This window comes from Sorex araneus, chromosome 1, assembly GCF_027595985.1.
Source record: "Sorex araneus isolate mSorAra2 chromosome 1, mSorAra2.pri, whole genome shotgun sequence".
NCBI lineage: Eukaryota > Metazoa > Chordata > Mammalia > Eulipotyphla > Soricidae > Sorex > Sorex araneus.
The window spans coordinates 420771614-420790478 of record NC_073302.1 but is presented as its reverse complement, the minus strand read 5'-3'; the positions used below and the strand labels follow the sequence as shown (position 1 = coordinate 420790478).

At 35.6% G+C, this 18865-nt stretch overlaps 1 protein-coding gene across 8 annotated transcripts in view; it reads left to right on the top strand.

Moving 5' to 3' along the window:
• The window catches only part of CADPS2 (calcium dependent secretion activator 2), a 541525-nt gene that overhangs the window by 288558 nt on the left and 234102 nt on the right, over positions 1-18865 (top strand). For all 8 annotated transcript variants that reach the window (XM_004602056.2, XM_012935474.2, XM_055143028.1 and 5 more), the window contains exon 8: positions 16558-16697. In XM_004602056.2, coding sequence (XP_004602113.2) covers positions 16558-16697 — 140 coding nt within the window. The remainder of the gene's footprint in view (positions 1-16557; positions 16698-18865) is intronic.

Here is an 18865-nt window from a genome sequence, read left to right as displayed (position 1 = left end):
AACATTAGGGTAGATGATGTGTGATCTTAACACCTCTCTGTGAAGAAGCTCTGTAGTCCTGATTACAAAGTTAGACTTTACTGGTCTGGAAAATTTTCTTCTGTAATGGGCCAGTATCTTACCTAGACCTGATGACTGTATTCCTGTTTTCTAGAGAATAAAGCCGTCAAAATACTTTTTTCAAAAAGTCTGTGATGATGGAAATTTCTTGCTAGTGGACAGCTGTATTTCATTGGTGCATTATTTTTTTAATTAAAGAAACATGACATCATAATATCATATGCTTCATGTGTATACCCAATCAACATGCATGTCACATATTATGTCATCCAGTAAAAGTCCACTTCTTTCCTTTCCCAGATATTTGTCATTTTCCTGTTACCTTTGTCCCATTTCCCATCCCTTTCCCTGATTCCCTTCTGGTGACCAGTAATCTGTCTTAAGTAAATCAAAAGATTTTTTTTTTCATTTATCCCGGGTTTTTTCCTCTATAATATCTGAGTGAAATCATGATGTATTTGTTTTTTGGTTTATTTTATTAAACATGATACCCTCTAGGCCTATGCATGTTAGAAAGCAGCAGGCCACTTTTTATACCTGAATTCATCTGTTTTTATACCTGAAAACAGTACTATGTATGTATTGTATTATGTATGTATACCTCATCTTCTTTGTCAGTTAATCAATGATCACATAAGCTGTTTCCAGTCTGAGCTATTGTAAATAATGCTTCAATAAATAATGGCGTGCCTGAACCTCTTCAAATGCATGCATTTTTTTACTTTGGCAAATGGATTATTTCTTTAAATATTAATATTAAATGAGCAAAAGTAAATATGTACTGTGAATACAGATGCTAGAGTAGGTATTAAAATGACAAAATCCTTTGAATTGAAAAATTCTAAGAATGTAAATGAGATATAAGAGAAACAAGAATCTGAAATAAGAAGAGCCCCACATATCTCAGAGTCTTGCAGGAAGTAGTAATCTTTGGATGGAAGATTTTTAATTCTTTTTCAGTATGTCTTTTATTTTTCCCTGATCTATCAAGTTTCTGCTTTACCTTTAGTAAGTTACCTGGTTTTCCCACAAAACTACATTCTCTGAACTGGGGCATATTTAAACACTTTTTAAGGCTTGTGAGTATCACACCGTATTAAGAAGACCTGGTATATAATTAAGAACACTAGTTACTAATGTGAAGCTAGGACTGAGAACTAGTAACTCATAGGTATGAGAATCAAGTTGCTCATAGTCTGGTTTTATGAAACCATAGCTCAGACTTAACCTAGAGATTGGCCATTCGAAGGTTATGTTCTTTGGCAGCTACTCAGCCTGCAGGTTTTGTTTGTGGATGGCAGATGCAAATACCTATTTATGGAAATGGAGGTGACATATGGGGATTTTTCAACTGAATTGGTGGCCAACCTTACACCAAGTGCTAAAGGAATACCTAGAAGCATAACGAGAATTTTTCTCAGGAAATTCTGACAGTCCCAGGGAACATCTATTTGTGGGCAGTGAAGTTTACACTGTGTCTTCCTGAATGAATTTTTGCCCTGATGGGTAACTAATTTGCCAGATGGTGTTCTTGATTACAAAATATATTCTTGGGCTTCTACTCAACTGGCTTTTAAAAAATTTTAGATGCATTGCTCTACAAGCATACTTTCTGATAGAAAAGGAATCTCTGGTCCATTCATCAACGGAGTTTATGACTTTCATACCATGTTGCTGGCATGCACTGAAGCATGCAGGCAGACATGCATACAAATCAGAGACTTTGTTTTCCCTTAAAGTACTGTGTAACAGCCAGTATTTTTCAATTTGATTGGTATTTCAAGATAGCAAACACCTACAATTTTAATCACCTCCTAGATACACATTTAGAAAGTAGTAATTGTAATTGAAAAAAAATTTCATTCTCTGCAGTTCATTTATTTTTCTTTCTGTTTGACTGTTTGTACTTCTGGTCAACATTTAATATAGTTGTTAATACATAATAATTTAAAGTGGCAATCATTTTGCTTATTTTACAAGTGTAAATACTATATAGAAACAGTAAGTGATGGTTAATTTAAGTCACATTTTCAGTAACTAAATATAAATTTGCCTTGCTGGCTTGATTGATAGTTTTAAAAATTATTTTACTTAGTTTGGTAAATATCAAGATGTCAAGTAAAGATTAGCTTATTACCTTTTTAAACAGTCATTCTGGACTGGAGCAATAGCACAACGGGTAGGGCGTTTGCCTTGCACGCAGCTGACCCGGGTTCAATTCCTCTGTCCCTCTCAGAGAGCTTAGCAAGCTACCGAGAGTATCCTGCCTGCACAGCAGAGCCTGGCAAGCTACCGTGATGTATTCTATATGCTAAAAAGAGTAACAACAAGTCTCACAATGGAGATGTTACTGGTGCCTGCTCCAGTAAATCAATGAACGACGGGATGACAGTGCTACATTGTATACAGTCTGGTTAATCTGACTTCCCATAACTTTCTCATTTATGTTAAAATTATTGGAAAATGCATGTTTTTGCCGTATCCAGACTACTTCACTGGAAATTCCAAATAAATAGCTATGTAGGACCTACAAACTTTAAAATATGTCTATAATCGTTTGTTTCATAAGCAGCATGTAACTTCCAATTCCAACACACAAAGAAGTAGATTAGTAGTTTGTTGAGTAGGTAACAATTCTAATTTGTATGAGGTGGCTAGTTGTTCTTTTAAATTATTATAACTTAGGTAGTTACAATTGTGTTAAATATTAAGATCTAGAGGTACAAAATTACTACTCCCCACCACCACTGAAGTGCCTATGACCCTCTATCCATTGTGCCATCTTCCCTCCCTCTCTGCTCCCCAATTCTAATATTTTGAATTGTACAGTTCAGAAAAGTCCCCAGGACTTCACGCAAACAGACAAATATTTTATATGGGTTAAAAAAGTTTCTCCAGTTACATGAATTTGATTCACTGATGTATGAATCATAGAAACGTTAGAGAAACTGCTAGTGAAATTGTAACCGTGGGTGTTTTCCTTCCACTTGGAAGCAAAATTTAATACCCAATTTTGTTTAAATAGCCATCACTAGATGACTGCTATATTAAATGGTGAATCAATATCAGTTAATGCAAAATGAAATGAAAAGTTTCTTGCAATTATGTAAATCTAGTTCAAATCATCTTCACAGTAGACTTTTCACTGTCACTGTCACTCTCATCCCGTTGCTCATCGATTTGCTTGAGCGGGCACCAGTAATGTCTCCATTATGAGATTTGTTATTGTTTTTGGCATATAGTATAGAATACGCCACGGGTAGCTTGCCAGGCTCTGCCATGCCGGCGAGATACTCTTGGTAGCTTGCCGGGCTCTCCAAGAGGGGCAGAAGAATTGAATCCAGGTGGGCTGTGCATGCAAGGCAAACGCCCTACCCACTGCGCTATCACTCCAGCCCACAGTAGACTTTTATGGTTTGTTAATTTTTTTTTACATTTATTTTGAACAATGGAGTTTTGTACATACAAATTGAAGCACTGCACCTTCCACCAGAGTGTCCCTTCCCCTCCCTGCATTGTCCCCTGTGGGGGGCTTCCTACTGGAAGCCAGTTTGTTTCCTTTGTGCATGTTTGTCCTCTTCCTTGTGTTTCTATATTCCAGATCCAAGAGATCATTCTGTGTCTGCCCCTCTCTTTTCTGGCCAAATTCACCCAGTGTGATGCTCTCCAAATCCCGCAAAGCAGCTGCAAGTTGCATGATTTCATCTTTGCTTATCATGAAATGGTATTCCATTGTGTATATATGCCATAGTTTCTTTCTCCAGTCATCTTGTTTTCAGACATTTAGGCTATTTCCAGATTTTGGCTAGTGCTGCAGTGAACATCAGAGTGCAAATGGCTTTTCTGAGTAAAGTTTTGAGCCCTTGGGGTAGATGTAAAGAAATAAAAATTCTGGGTCTTAGTGAAAATTCAATTCCCAGTGTGATTTCAAAGCAGGTTTTAATTTTAATAAAGTCTAACTTGAGAAGTTTTTTTTTTTAAATGGCTTCTTGCTTTTGGTACCATATCTAAGAATTTGTTGTCTAACACAAGATCAGAATTATTCTGTTTTCTTCTAGAAATTTTATTGATTTTGATTTTTTTTTACATTTAGGGCTTTGATCTATTTTTAGTTTATTCTTCTAAGTATGTACCAAAGTTTGCTTTTTTGTTATATAGCTCATTGTCATAGCACCCTCTGTTGAAAAGACTTTCTTTACTGAATATCTTTAGCTAGACTAATTATTGTGTATGTCTTGACTATCCTATTTCTTGACTATCCTATTGATCTAGTTTCTTAAGCTGTTTCTAAGAGCACACTACCTTGATTACTTTAACATTTTCTTACCTCTTGAAACCAGGAATGAGAATCTGCCAAATATGTTTTCTTCCCCACCCCCAATAATTTTAACTAACTAGTTTTCCTATTGAATTTTACAGTGAGTGTTTGGATTTCAGTAACAAGAAAAAATACCCTTTGTGATTTTTGTTGACTCTTCTGATTGCATTTGATCATTAAATTCAAAGAATTTGTGTATTTTAACAATATTGCTTTTGGTGTCTCATTACATAGTACTTTTCCTTCTTTTATTTATTTGGGTCTTATTTTATTCCTCAGAGAAGTGTCTTGCAGTTTTTAGTGCACAGGTCCTGAATTTCTCTTGGTTGGTCACTGAGGATATCATCTTTTATATTCTATTCTAAGTGGGTTTTTACAAACTTTGACCTGACATATGACTAATGTGCTGTAATAGTAGGATTGCAAAATGACTTTTCTATGCTGACATATATCATTCAACTTGACTGCATTCACCAGTTTTAGTAATTTTGGGTATATTTTTTTCACATGGAAATTTTTCTCTAAATAATTTTTCTTTCTCCAATTTAAATTTTTTTGTGTTTGTTGTAGTTTTGTATTAACTAGAACCTCAAATAGAGTGTTAGAGACAGAAATAGTAGCAGTGAACATCCTTGTCTTTTTCTTGATCTTCTAAAATTCATTCTCATGGAAAACATTCCATCCTTCACCCTCAAGTAGAATGCTGGCAGTTGATTTTTAGCAAATCTCTTCATCTGGTTGATAAAGTTCCTTTTGCTAAATTCTATTTCAGCTATTTTTGAGCTGACAATATTTCTTTTATTTATATGATATTTGGAGCTGACAATATTTCTTTTATTTACATGATATTTAATTCATGATGAGTTCCTAGTAAGCTAAAAATGGAAGCTTTTGATTTGATTAAAAAATCTGTTTTTCTTGATACAGGTATTCATTAGACTCAATGTATATAAAAGCTTTTCTCCCCTGGATCCTTCACTGGCATCCAATAAGTTTTCAAAAATTTTTCTCCTTCCTGTCCTCCTGTTCAAAGCAGTAGATTTTGATTTCTTCATTTACCCACGATATATCAAAAATATGTTAGTTAGTTTTCACTTACTGTTTCAAAATCCTATTTTTTAATTGACTTATTTTCTTCTTAAAGAGTGTGCTTACTATGACTTTGATCCTTCAAATTTGAGACTTCATTTGTACCTCAGAATCAGGTTATCTGGCTAAAAAAAATTCTCCATTGTATCATTCCAAATTTAGCAGAGCATTTTATCAGGTCAAATATTTAAGGTCTTTTTTAATATTTCATGACCTAACTGATTTTCTACCATTATAATACTACTGACAAATTAGTATTAAAATCTGAGTATATGTTTTTGCTTTTTCTGTTATTATTTGCTTCATGTATTTCAAAGGCTGATTTGGTGCAAAAATTGCCTTTTTCTTAGTCAACTCCCTTGCCATTATTGAGCCTTTCTTAACCCTGATACTAGGCTTTGATTTAAAAGTATATTTTAAAGCCATCCCAACTTTGTCTTAACTAAAATTCCTGTATTGTATCTTTTTTCACTATCTTATCTACTTTTTTGTTATTCGAACTTGTTGATTGAAGCAATATGTAAGTGGGTCTTTTCTTTTTACTCAATCTGACATTCTCTATCTCAGTCTTTAGACCATACATTATTTGATTGGAGAAAACTTCCCCAGATATGATGTGTAGCCCAGGAGTCATACCTAGTAGAGCATATCAAATGGTTTGTTGCCAGAGATCAAACCCTCTTTGGATGCATGCAAGACAAGCACTGTATCCACTTTACTATCCGTCCTGCCTGACAAACTAGTTTGAAACCTGCTTTCAGAATACTCAGACTCTGGGCCTGCTGGAAATAATTATAAAGGCATGAACAAGTCCTTAACCTATGTCCCATTCTCCTACTTTTTATCCATTTCTCTTTATCCTCTGTCTTCCTTCCTCTTTTGTAAAATCATTTCATTCAACATTTTGGAACATGTGCAAATGCATCACTATGACTTCTCAACCCAGGACTCTCCTGTCTGTTTTCCTTTATCATTATTTAAATGGCTTCTCCTACTTTGCATAACTATAGAATGAGAAATTGACATACATCTTATGATTTTAGAAATTTGTTAGGTTGTGATTGTTAGACCTTGCATAGATTTCTTATTTCAATGAAGAATAAGAGTTCACCTTTACTCCCAGAGTGGTAGTTGGGATTTTGTAGCTCTCATTGATCTCATTGTGCTTTGTGTTCCTCAGCTTAAGGATGCTCCTGAAGTTATCCAAACATAAACATTATCGGGCTGGAACAATAGCACAGCGGGTAGGGCATTTGCCTTGCACCTGGCAGACCCGGATTCGGATTCGATTCCCAGCACCCCATATGGTCCCTTGAGCACCGCCAGGAGTGATTCTTGAGTGCACGAGCCAGGAGTAACTTCTGTGCATTGCCAGGTGTGACCCAAAAAGCAAAAATAAATAAATAAATAAATAAACATTATCTTAATTTTTCTTTCCAAAATACTACCATATATTTTAGATTGCCATGAATAAAATGGACTTTGTTCTAAGAATTCCATATTTGTTGATCAGTTTGTGAGAACAATTCTATATTATCCATTATAATATTTGTAATAGCTATTATATTATTAGTTGTAACATTTATGAAAATGTGTTGGAATAAGGAAGGGAGGAAAAATCGAAAGTGCATATTATCTTTGAAATAATTTTCTCAGGTAATTATTTATATCAAGTGTCATTATTTACATAACAATGTTAATGCTATCTTTTAAAGGGTGATTTGAGAATTTAATTTCACAAGGCACTTTCAGACACTCGGTTGAAAGATTCTTTATAAATGCCAGGTATTATTATAGCCAGTCTAGTGAAAAGAAACATGATAAAGCTACTCATGCCATGCCATCTAATAGAAAATGCATTGATAAGGAAATATAAAGGTTACTGCTATTCATAATTTATGGCTGAGGGAAATACATCAAGAATAATAACGATGCTCTTCTGTCCAGATAAGTCTTAAAAACACAGATGTCACTGTAATGGAATATATTACTCCATTTAAGAAGTCTGAAGTTGATACTTTATAAACCATAAGTAATACACAAAGATGAATAATTCATCCATGAAAAATACAGTGACCAATAGATTTGAATAGTCTTTCAAAACCTTCAGGAAATACATTGAAAGTAAACAGATAACCCTTGATAACTTGGACGTGTAGAATTAAACTGTTTTAGAATTACATTTTAATTATGTCTTTTCATACAATTAAAGAACCATAATTTACAAAGTAATTAAAGTTGACTTTTAGGCATACAGCGTTTTTGCACCATTTCTACCATCAGTGTCACCTTCATTCCATCATTGTTCCCATCTTTCCTCCTACCTTTCCCACCCTCACCCCCACCTTCCACCGTGACAGACACATTTCAAAGTTCACTGGTTGCAGATAGGATCTCGTGTTTTTAGTGTTGTTGAATCTGTGCAATATTTTTTATTTCAGTATATAATGTATTTGGCCTCATGGTTGATTTTTAAATTTTATTTTTTGATAGGAAAAAGTCCCATCTTTGATTTAACTAACTTACTTTCTGGAGAGCAACACAAAAGTAGCTTTAAAACATTTCTTGCAATCAGAATGAATGCTTTAGGAATGTGAGATATAATCACACACACACACACACACACACACCTCTTATTAAAGTTATCAGACTGAGCTAATGATAGAGGTCTCATATCTTTCAATCGCTGCTCAGCATAAATTTAAAAGACAAAATTAGCATTTTTATGATCAAATCTCAACTTCTAGTGTCAGTATATTCATTTTAACTATTTGAAACTAACAACTTGCCAGAACTCAGAGTCTTAATAAAAGACTTTTCTCTTTCTTTTATTTTGGGGGTGTTTGTTTTGGGTGCCTATCAAAGTGCTGGAACCATCAGTGCTACCCTTGCCTGTGATGAGGACCAAAGCCAAGGCTCAGAGCATGTACTGCTCTGTGAGCTCTCTCTGCCCGTTAGCACAGCGTTGTGGAGATCAGTTCAGTATGAATCTCAGTGGCTGTGATGAAGGTGGTGGAGGGTTAAGTTCAAAGGGTCCAGGGAAAGATGCAGCTTTTCCAGCTTTTAGAATCTGCCTATTTTATCAGATTCCTGGTGCCCTTCCATTTTCAAAGTCAGCACCAGTTGATTACATTTTCTTTTGTTTTTGTTTAAATTTTTGTTTGGGAGCCACACTCAGAAAAACTTAGGGCTTACTCCCGGCTCTGCACTAAGGAATTATTCCTGGGAGTGCTGAGAGAATCCTATGGAATGCCAGGTCAGCCACATACAAGGCAAGTGCTATCTCTCCAGCCCCACATCAATGTTTTTCTCACATCATTTATTCTAGTACTCCTCTGCAATCCTCTTTCATATTTAAGAACCCTTGTGAATATATTTGAATAAACTAGATAATCTAATATAATTAGCAAGATTACTTCCATCTGTGAACCTTCATTTTCTGTTGCCACAGAAGGTGAAATAGTCACAAGTTCTGTGGATTAAGACGGGGAATCTTTGGGAGAGTATTCTACTTACTGCAGCCCAGAAATGGAATAAAATTAAGTTTCACAGATATTTTTAGTGTCTGTGATACAGAATCACTTTCTAGCACTTTGTTACTGTAAGCGCTAGAATTATTTTCATTTTTCTTGTAAGGTTTTGTGGGGTAGGCCCCATCCATTAGTGTTTAGGGACTATTCCCAGTGCTGTGCTCATGTGGTCACCCTGGGGACCACCTACCCAGCATCAAATGAGGGCCTCCTCCGTGCAAGCTTACACTCTAGCCCTTTGGGCTCTCTCCTGGGCCCCATAATTTTCTCAGAAAATTCTGCCGTACACATTAATCTTTTCTCTCTTTTTTGCCACAGAGAGGTATCAATTTTTGATTGACAGTTTTTGTTGAAAACTTCTCTAGATGTTCATTCAGTCATCTGCCTTAATAACCAATAAATACTCAACATATATATTAAAGGATGTGAAGAGACCTATGAGAGTGTTATATAGATCTAAATTCCCCTAAGCAATTTCTTGGGATGGGAGATGCATGCTGAAAGTAAACAAAGGACCAAACATGATGGCCTCTCAGTATTTGTAATTGCAAGCCAAATTTCCCAAAAGTAAACAGAGAGTAAGAAGAAAAGTGCCTACCATTGAGGCAGGCAGGGGTGATGGGGTTGGGGTTGGTAGGAGGGATACTGGGGACATTGGTGGTGCGAAATGTACGTTGGTGGAGGAATGGGTTTTCGATCATTGTATGGCTAAAAATCATGAAAGTTTTGTAACTGTATCTCATGGTGATTCAATAAAAATAAGTTAATTAATTAAAACAAATTTCTCTAAGTATCACAGACAGATGATGCAATTCAAAAAATATATTCTACTAAAATCTACTTCAAATGCCCCTTAATTTCATGTTGATTGTTTATTAAATAGATGTCAGAAAAATATTTGGGAATAATTTGTACAGCTTGGATTTTCTTTTCAGTATTCTCTTTCCAACCCCCATTATTCAAAAATAATGTTTTAAGTTTTCTTTTAAAAGAATGCATGCAATTAAAATAATGCTTTCATTTTTTTCTTTTTCTGTTCACTTTTTAAAATTTTCTTACTAAAAAATAGTTTACAAAACAAAGGAGACTTATGATTCTCTATCAGGGTAAATCTACCTTTGATAAGGGGTTGAAAATTTTATCACTTCCATGTTGTAAATCCCAGGATTCTTTCCAGCTTTGAAATTAAAGGGAACTGGGCTTAGCACACAGACAATAAGGTTGACAGAAGATTTAATGTTGATCTTTCAGTATACAAAAGAGAATTGTTTTGGGGAAAGTGAGCAGGTGTTCTTTGTTTCAAATAAGTGGGATAAGAAGCAGTGATATTAAATCAAAGGCAAAATAATTTAAGCAATCTCAAGTGTATTAAAATCCTAGGAAATGCTACTAAGGAAGGATGTAGATTTCTATCAGAAAAATCATCTGATTCATCTTCTCTATTTGCTACCGAAAATATAGGAACTTTATAATAGGGATATATGCGATGGTTGTTAAGATATGCTAGGTAATTATCAAAATGGAGTACAGTTAGGCCTTTCACAGTACATATTCTCCAATAAAAGTGCTGGAATGGCTCATAAGGAGTATACTATTATAAATCCTTGCTAAACTACAGATCTGTCAGTTGAATGAAGTAGATAGCAATCCAGGATGTCGAGGTTTCATAGAGATAACTCTGTTTGTTTAGGGAAGTACTCTTGGACATTCTTTAAAATAATTAAGAACATCTGATTGTCAGTACAAAGGAATTTTGTTAGTTGTTATGTTTTTGTTTTCATTTTGGGGCCACAATCAGCAGTGATCAGGGATCACTCCTGGTAGGCTTTTTGGGGGGTGACATATGGTATGCCAGGCAGGGATTGAATCCTGGTCATCCACATGCAAGGCAAACACCCTATTCCCTGTACTATTGCAATGGAATCATGTGTGGTAATTTAATCAGGATTGAATCAGGCTTGGCTTATATGCAGGGTAAGTGCCTTAACCTTGTTTTATGTCTTTGCCTTCAGAAGATCATTCTGTATGAAAATTGACTTTGCTATGTTCTAGCTTAAAAGTACATTTTACTAGCACATTATGAGGTGGTGGTTGTTTGGGGGTTTTTTTGTTTTGTTTTTTGGTTTTGTTTTTGCTAAGAAACTTATTAGCAAATAGATGTTTTTTATTGAGGGGAGAAAATCTATTCAGTCTTTCTTTTGGTTTCATCAACCAGTGCCACCTTCCAGATTCCTTACGCTCCTCAGCCTAACTGGACATACCCTCAAGCCCCCTGCCTTAGCACTCAACTTACCTTCTGGTGATTTTGCCCAACTTATTGGACCTTGCACATTCTATAGTTAAATGAAACCTACCCGGATTCCTCAGGCAAGAGTTTATCCTTCGAATCAATCTGGTTCATTTACACTTTCTCTAACTGATTGATTCGGTGACTTCTGACACCAATCTCTAACCTTTCAGACCTTCCTGTGCTTGAGGTCTCAGGTGCCATTTGGCTCTGATGGTCACTCTCTCCCCCTTGAGTGCATCACTCCCTTCTGGGTTTTCTTTGGCCTCTGGCCTCTGGCCTCTGGTCTCAATTACAGAGTTTCTTTTTCTAACCATTACAAGGTGATGCAACACTGGGTTTTCTTCTTGGCTTTTGTTGAAATGAAATTTGTGTGATGGGAAATGTAAATGATCATCTAGGTTGCTTGAAGTTTTTTGGTAGCAAGATATGAAATTCGAAGATCAATTTGAAGAACAAGGAGAGAGCTAAGGAAGGCTGGGGAAAGGGTTTAGAACCAAAAGTCATGTTGAAAATGTCAGTATCAGGATTGTGTGCTTTTTAAAGATTACTGTTATCTGTTATTTACTATTATAAATTAGGGTTATTCTGTGCCAATAGACTCTTGTCTTTCTATCTTCGTTCTTTCACCATAACATACCTTGCAAATCTGTTATGTTTATTCGATTTCTCAAAGGAATCCATAATTTTATAATGAAACCTGACCTAATTTCTTCAAAAGTTGTTTATTGCACTCAATCTATCTAAAATTTTACAAATTCTTTGTTATTTTACTTTTTAATCACAGTAGAATTACTAAAATTGTGTAGTATTTTTGGTGGGGTTTTGTTTTGTTCTATTTTGGCTACTTCTAGGTCATTGTTTCTCAGCCTGAGTCCATAGGCCACCCTGTCTTTTCACAGAATATTCCAAGGGTGCCATAGGTTAAAAAAAGTTAATATAAATAGGGGACCATGACTCCTATTCTCATTAGGTTGCAAATTAGTGATATAAAAGGGTTCACAGAAAGATAACAAAGTCAGAGGGTGTAGGAGAAAGGTTAGGAAATTCTGCTCTAAACTAGATAATACATGTGGAAAAAACAAGATTTTTTTCTTTAGCCCCAGATCCTGGCTAGCCCCTAGCCTCCTCACAACCTCTATTACTGACTCCTCTTCTATACTAGGTCTAATTTGTTTTAAATTTTTAGGTCTTGGTTGAAATAGAACTTAAAATTTTAGATGGCCATGTATTCATAAGATTAATACTATATATATATGTGTGAGTATATGTATAACTGGTTTGGTTTTAATGATGGTAATAGAAGTAAAATAATATAAAACTACCAGTTTATATTCATATATATTTTTAAAAATACTTCTAGATCTCTTATTGCTCTAAACATTGCATGTATTCCCCTTTTTTGTTATTTTTCCATCTTGTAGATTAAATTTGACAGAATTTTAAACTGCCTTTAAAAGGTCATTCTATATTTTTCATTGCACCTTAGTAAAGATGAAAATAATGTTGACATTTTATTATGAAAAAGATACATTGGTTTTATATATAAGAATTCATAAAATGTGTTATGTCATGTTAAGTCATAAGACATTTAAAGTGTTGGTGACAAAAATAAACTTGAAGAAGCAGAAGTACATATAGAAAGGTTAAGAGAAATGAATAGCAAAGGACAAATTACTTTACTAAATGATAAGTTATTTGTGCAGTATAACTTAATGTATAGGCGAATTTTGCTTTCAAAAGAATTCAGTAGTAGATGTTTGTGTGTTAGGTATTTTAGTTATTGTTCTTCAGCATCAGACATAAGTGCAACTTCTTTTTCCTGAAATAAATGTTTAGTTGGGAAAAGATATGAAGCAAAGCACTGTCCAGTGTACTAGGTTGGATGCTACTAAAAGTTGTAGTAAACAAATGACATTATTTTGGCAGTTGATAAAGACAGCACACATATAACAATTTCCTACAGATGTAAATGGATGGGAAACTTTGCTTCATGTTGTAATTCAGAATTCTAGCTTCTGCAACTTTTTAACTCTCATTTTTATAGATTTTGGAGTTCTCTGGTTGACAGATGAGAAGAGAGAGATTAAAATAGCCTGTATTTTAATCTTATTTCCTTAAGTGAGATATCACTTCTCTTCTTTATCCATTAGCCAGAGTCTCCATATATCCCTACTTCAATATAAAGTGGGATAAGAAATATATTTCTTGGATGACCAACTGGTTTCTAACAAAAGAAAGTTCTTTAGCTGTGAACATAAATCCCAGTGGACAGTTAGATGTTCTGCCATAGTTCACCCCTACAGCCAACATTAACAACTATTGAGTTTCCTTTCCTACACATAAAACACATTCGCTTCAACTTAAGGAAAGTACCCCAGTAGTTTTTGCCCTTATAGAAAATCCAACTATCACTCTTCATCACTGGCAACTTATAAACTAAAGTTCATGTTAGTCCAGTGCTCAGTCGCCCTTCTCCAACCCACCACAGAACAAATCCAATACACAACACACAAAAAAACATGAGATCAGAACTGCAAGTAAGTTTCCCATTTGAAGAAAAGATGTGAGAAATGCCATTTCAATATTCAATATCTCCTCATTATATTCTTATTATGTATCCTCAAAGTACCCTTCAGTCCCCTATTCTTTATGGAATCAAAACTCTTTAGGCTATCCACCATGGGAGTTCATGCCCATGGCTGAGCAGGTACAATTTGAGAAACTGAAAACTATTGTGCAGAATGTTTTTGGTGAGGGGAAGTGAGGGACCACACCCAGCCAACATCAGGGATCACTCCTGACTCTGTGCTCTGGGAATCATACTTAGTGGGCTTAGAGGACCGTAAATGGTACAGGCACTGAATCCTGTTCAGTCAGCCACATGAAAGACGACTGCCTTACTTGCCTGCTCTACTATGTCTTTACCACCTATGCAGGCCACTTTAAATCCAATCCAAATGTAGCATTTGTCAGTCAACTTGTTTTAGAAATATAGTTTCATATCTACTTGCCTCTATTTGTAGCATGTTGCTTAGAGTCAACTCAAAAAATGAGTGACACATTCTAGGTATTTCATGTGGAAGAAATAGCACACAGCATTGACAAAACATGTGATCAGAGATGCTAAACAGATGACAGTGGTTAAATGCACTAATAATATCAGAAAGCAGCAGCATCTCCTAGGGATAAAGGGGCAGTAAGGGAATGGTACCACATTTTATCAGACTTTTGCTCTAATGTTAAGATACTCAGAGCTCCTTGAATCCTGTATGTCCTCACATGGTGATGCTCATATGTATAATTGAACAGGTCAAGGATAAAATCCTTCCACTGAGTTCAATTAGGAAGACTCAGAAGCAAACCCTCCAAATGGCAGAAATGATAGAATTCAATATTGAGGCAATCCTTAATCTGTGGATCATCTGCAGCCAGTTATTTTTGGACCTCATTTACTAAACCGTCGTCAGTATTTGGAAACTGAGAAATTGTCAAGAGTTTTAATTTAAATATTCTTTCTATAAGCCTCTCAGAGTTGGAACCACACCAATATTTGTATAAAGATAGAAGGAACAATTAAAAGGAATAACATCTGTAGGTGGCTCAAACCCAAAATTAATCTTTTATAAAGATGATGAGGTAGGGAGAAAATCAGAAAAAACTTTCTAGACTTGCCTGCTAGGTAACTAGCTGCAAAGAATAATATCTTTTTGTTTTCTGTGGTATTTTTGTTTTTTGGTGTTAAGGTCTATTCCTGGCATGGTGCTTGGGCACACTGATGCGGGATGCTATGTTCCTGGGGGTGCGAACTCAGGAGGACAAGTGGTCCTCCCATTTGTACAGTAGATCTGTATCTCTATCTTAATCTTTAGGTCTCTTTTGAAAATCAACTTTTAATTTGATGACGTTCTTTTCTCCTGATTTAAACCCAAAATTATCAACTCACTTCCTTTCCTCTACTGTTATTTTGGAAATAATCTGTTAAATATGCTGTTGGCTATTTTAGCAAGTAAAGGAACTAATTCCAGGATAAAAGCATAATTTTTGAAAACACCACAAATGACAAACGCCTCTTGGATGTGCCTATATCTGGTTAAGCACATAGATATTCTTAGCTTAGCCTTTAGGATAGGCCTGGAAAAAAAGTCTCAGAATAGTAGGTACATTTAGCAACTTAGAAGTTGGCAGTGGTTTGAGCTTTTAGGACTATGTTCTTTCCTAGAGAGGAAAGGAACCATGTTTAATGATTGCTCAGGCCATGTATCCATGTATACACAGGGAAAAATTACTTATTGACAGGTCATGCCAAATGCTGTTGTCATGTGTGAGTCAAAAACATGTTAGAAAAATAAAGTTATTTTGGAAAACCTGAGTATATTTAAGCTACTTCATTTACATGGAAACCTTAGGTTTATTTACACTTCATCATGGTTCAAACTAAGAAACACTCAAGTCATTATGTACTGTCTTTATTATATGTCTTTATTTTGTCTTTCAGAGTATAATGCTCCCACTTAAAAATATCCATCATGGTTTGGATAAAGGCAATATTTAAGTAATAACATACCTGGCTGAAAAGTGAAAATACATTGTTTTATCTGCTTGGCACCTAATCTCTGAATAATAGGCTTTTATTTCTACTGCTGCCTTTGTGGAGCTATTATGTTGTGAAATAATTACTTTTTAATTTTTAGGCTTTAATAAAAATACTTTTTCTCTTCCTATAATACCATTTTGAAAGCAAAAAAAATCGTTGTATTGATCTAAAGTAAAAATGCATTATCAGTCTTTTGCATCTTTAATTAGGATGATTTTCTTTAATTCTATTTTCCAGTCAAAATATTAAAATGTGAAATATATTTTTGCTGCCTAAAATAATTAGTTTAGCTGTTTAAGCTTGCTATCTGTAATTTCAAAGATTAGTTCTGTCTGAACTTCTTTGCCCTGAGGAGTTTAGTGTATTCTTGAAATTATAGGTGTCTACTGAGTATTTTTCAACTGTCAATTCAACGGTAGTCATTGTGCTATTAATTCATTATGAAGTGACACGGGAAGAAAACTCATTATGTGATAACATGAAAACACTTATTTGTCAAAAAAATTAATGAGTCTGTATTGAAAATCCATCTGCTGTGGTGGGAGGGAATCAAATGTTTTACTATGTGGACTTGACACCTTCTCTTCAAACAGGAAAATATATAGAAAATATTTCTATATTCCAGTCCTGAGACATTCTGCATTGAGAACTTAAACTCCTTTTTCATCCCTTGCAGGTAATATTATACCCAACTTCCAATAGCTCCAAATCAGCTGATTTGCATCGCATGATCGTGCCAAAAAATAGCCAGGACTCTGACTTAAAAATAAAATTGGCCGTGAGAATGGATAAACCACCACATATGAAACATAGTGGGTAAGTGTGCTCTTAAAAAGACTCTTAAAAAATAAAATAATAACTTGATTTCATTTCAAGATATTCTACTTATCTTTTTAATAGAAGAGTTTTTATTTCAGGCTTTCAGATGGCAATCACCCCCACCAAATAAAAATATATATGACCTGTCACTGTATCATTGTATCACTGTCATCCCGTTGCTCATTGATTTGCTCAAGCAGGCACCAGTAACGTCTGCATTGTGAGACTTGTTGTTATAAGCTAATTTTTTTAAATCTGTCATTATCTTTATAAGTAAATACGTGGTTATTAGCGTAACTATTTAATGCCAACATAATATTGGTACTAGTGTAAAAAACTAAGGCACGCGGAGGGGCATGTGCACTCATGGGCTCTCCGGGCGGCTCTGTCTCACCGCCCACGTTCAGTGCTCTGGAACTGCTGTGTATGGGCTGGATCGGGACGGCCATTGGTCAAGGACAGGCGAAGGAAGAACAAGGACCAAACTAATTGCTGATTCATTACCATTTATTCAATCTTCCATCTTTCTTATCTCCCGCATTCCCAGCTCCATCCTCTCTCTGGATCTGCTGCAGCCCCTCTCTAGTCTCTCTTCCTCCTTCTTTCTCCCACCTTGCCCTCTAGGCTACACCCAGTCAGGTAGCAAAATCAACATAAGAAAGCCCTTCCTGAGGGCAGGGCATTCCAAAGCCCTTCCTGACTCTTAAGGTTTTTTTTTTCCTTTCCTTAGTCCAAACACTTATTAACATCTTAATACTAGTTATTTTTGTATGGACATAGCAAGAGATACATTGAGGTTTGCAAGGCAGCTCTCCTGGCAACATCTTGCCACAGACTCAGACCACAGCACTCAGGCCAGATTAATCATTCCTCACCCTAGCAGGGTCCAAATCTAGTTATCACTGTTTGGATCATGACAACATTTGTCCATGACCAAGCTCTTAACTTATAGTTAAGCATAAGGCACTTTGGCCAGGCCCATCTCCATGCCAGGGTAGCACACAACTCACCGCTTGCCCTGGGTCCGTCTTGTCCCTCGTGTCGGGACCCTGCCTTTGGGGGTGCTAGGAAGTAAGGGCAGCTGAGGCTTAGGTAGAGAGAACAGATGCCCAGGAGGAAAATATCATGTAGAGTCAAATGACTCCCAGGTTACAAAAGCATAACATTTGCTAAGTCTTCCTGTATCCATACAAAAAGGACATTGCTCTGAATAAATTATGCAAAGGACTCAAGGAGAAGAGAAAAACATTATTTACAAGTCAACAGAACACTAAGAAAGAATCTACAAATAAACAAAGAGGAATAGGGGCACTGTTACGGGAGCAACCCAATAAACCTAAACTACATGAGGCTTTGTTATCCTACAGTACTAGATTTCATTGGAATGACACATGAATTACACTGATAAAAAAATGAGCATATATTTCTAAGAAACATTTTTTCAAACCATACTAATAGTTAAAATAAGCCTAGAATTTAGGTACACAGAAATAAATAGGCATGAACTATATTAAGACTAAAAGGTGTTTAAGATGTATCCTAGGAGATTTTATAGGTTGTTTTTTTTTTTTTTTTCAGGAAGGATATGAGTTTTCAGCCAGTGATTAGGTGAAAACTACTGCTTTAGGAAATGGTGATAAGCTTAAAGTGTCTCCTGGGGATTATCTGTTCTAACCTTCAACTCTCCCAAGATTCTTTTCCCCATATGTCCAGTCAGGGAACATGTAAAACTCTGCATACAATAAAACGAGCATTGAAGCAACAATAATATGTCTTTCTCAAATTAATATTGTGGGACTCACGGCAGCCAAGCCCCAGGATAGGGTAATCCACCACTTACTCTGGAGAGAAACCAATTCAGCCACAAGGGCAAAGGTCAAAGAAGTACATGTAGAAAAGAGTTTGTTGGCTCTGGAGTCAACTCACCCACCTTGTTGCAGGGTTATTCGAATGAAAATGAAATTATTATCTGAGCAGTGGGTAACTGACCCTGTTAGATGACCAGAAGTTGCACGCCTGGTTTGGATTGGACGGTTTATGCAGCATCAGAACTTGTCTGACTGAAGAAAGAGGGAAGGGTCTCAGAATGGGGATACCTTAGAAAGGAAACTTGGAATACCCCATATTACGGTATCTCTAATATAGTAATGCAAAGTAACGTCTAT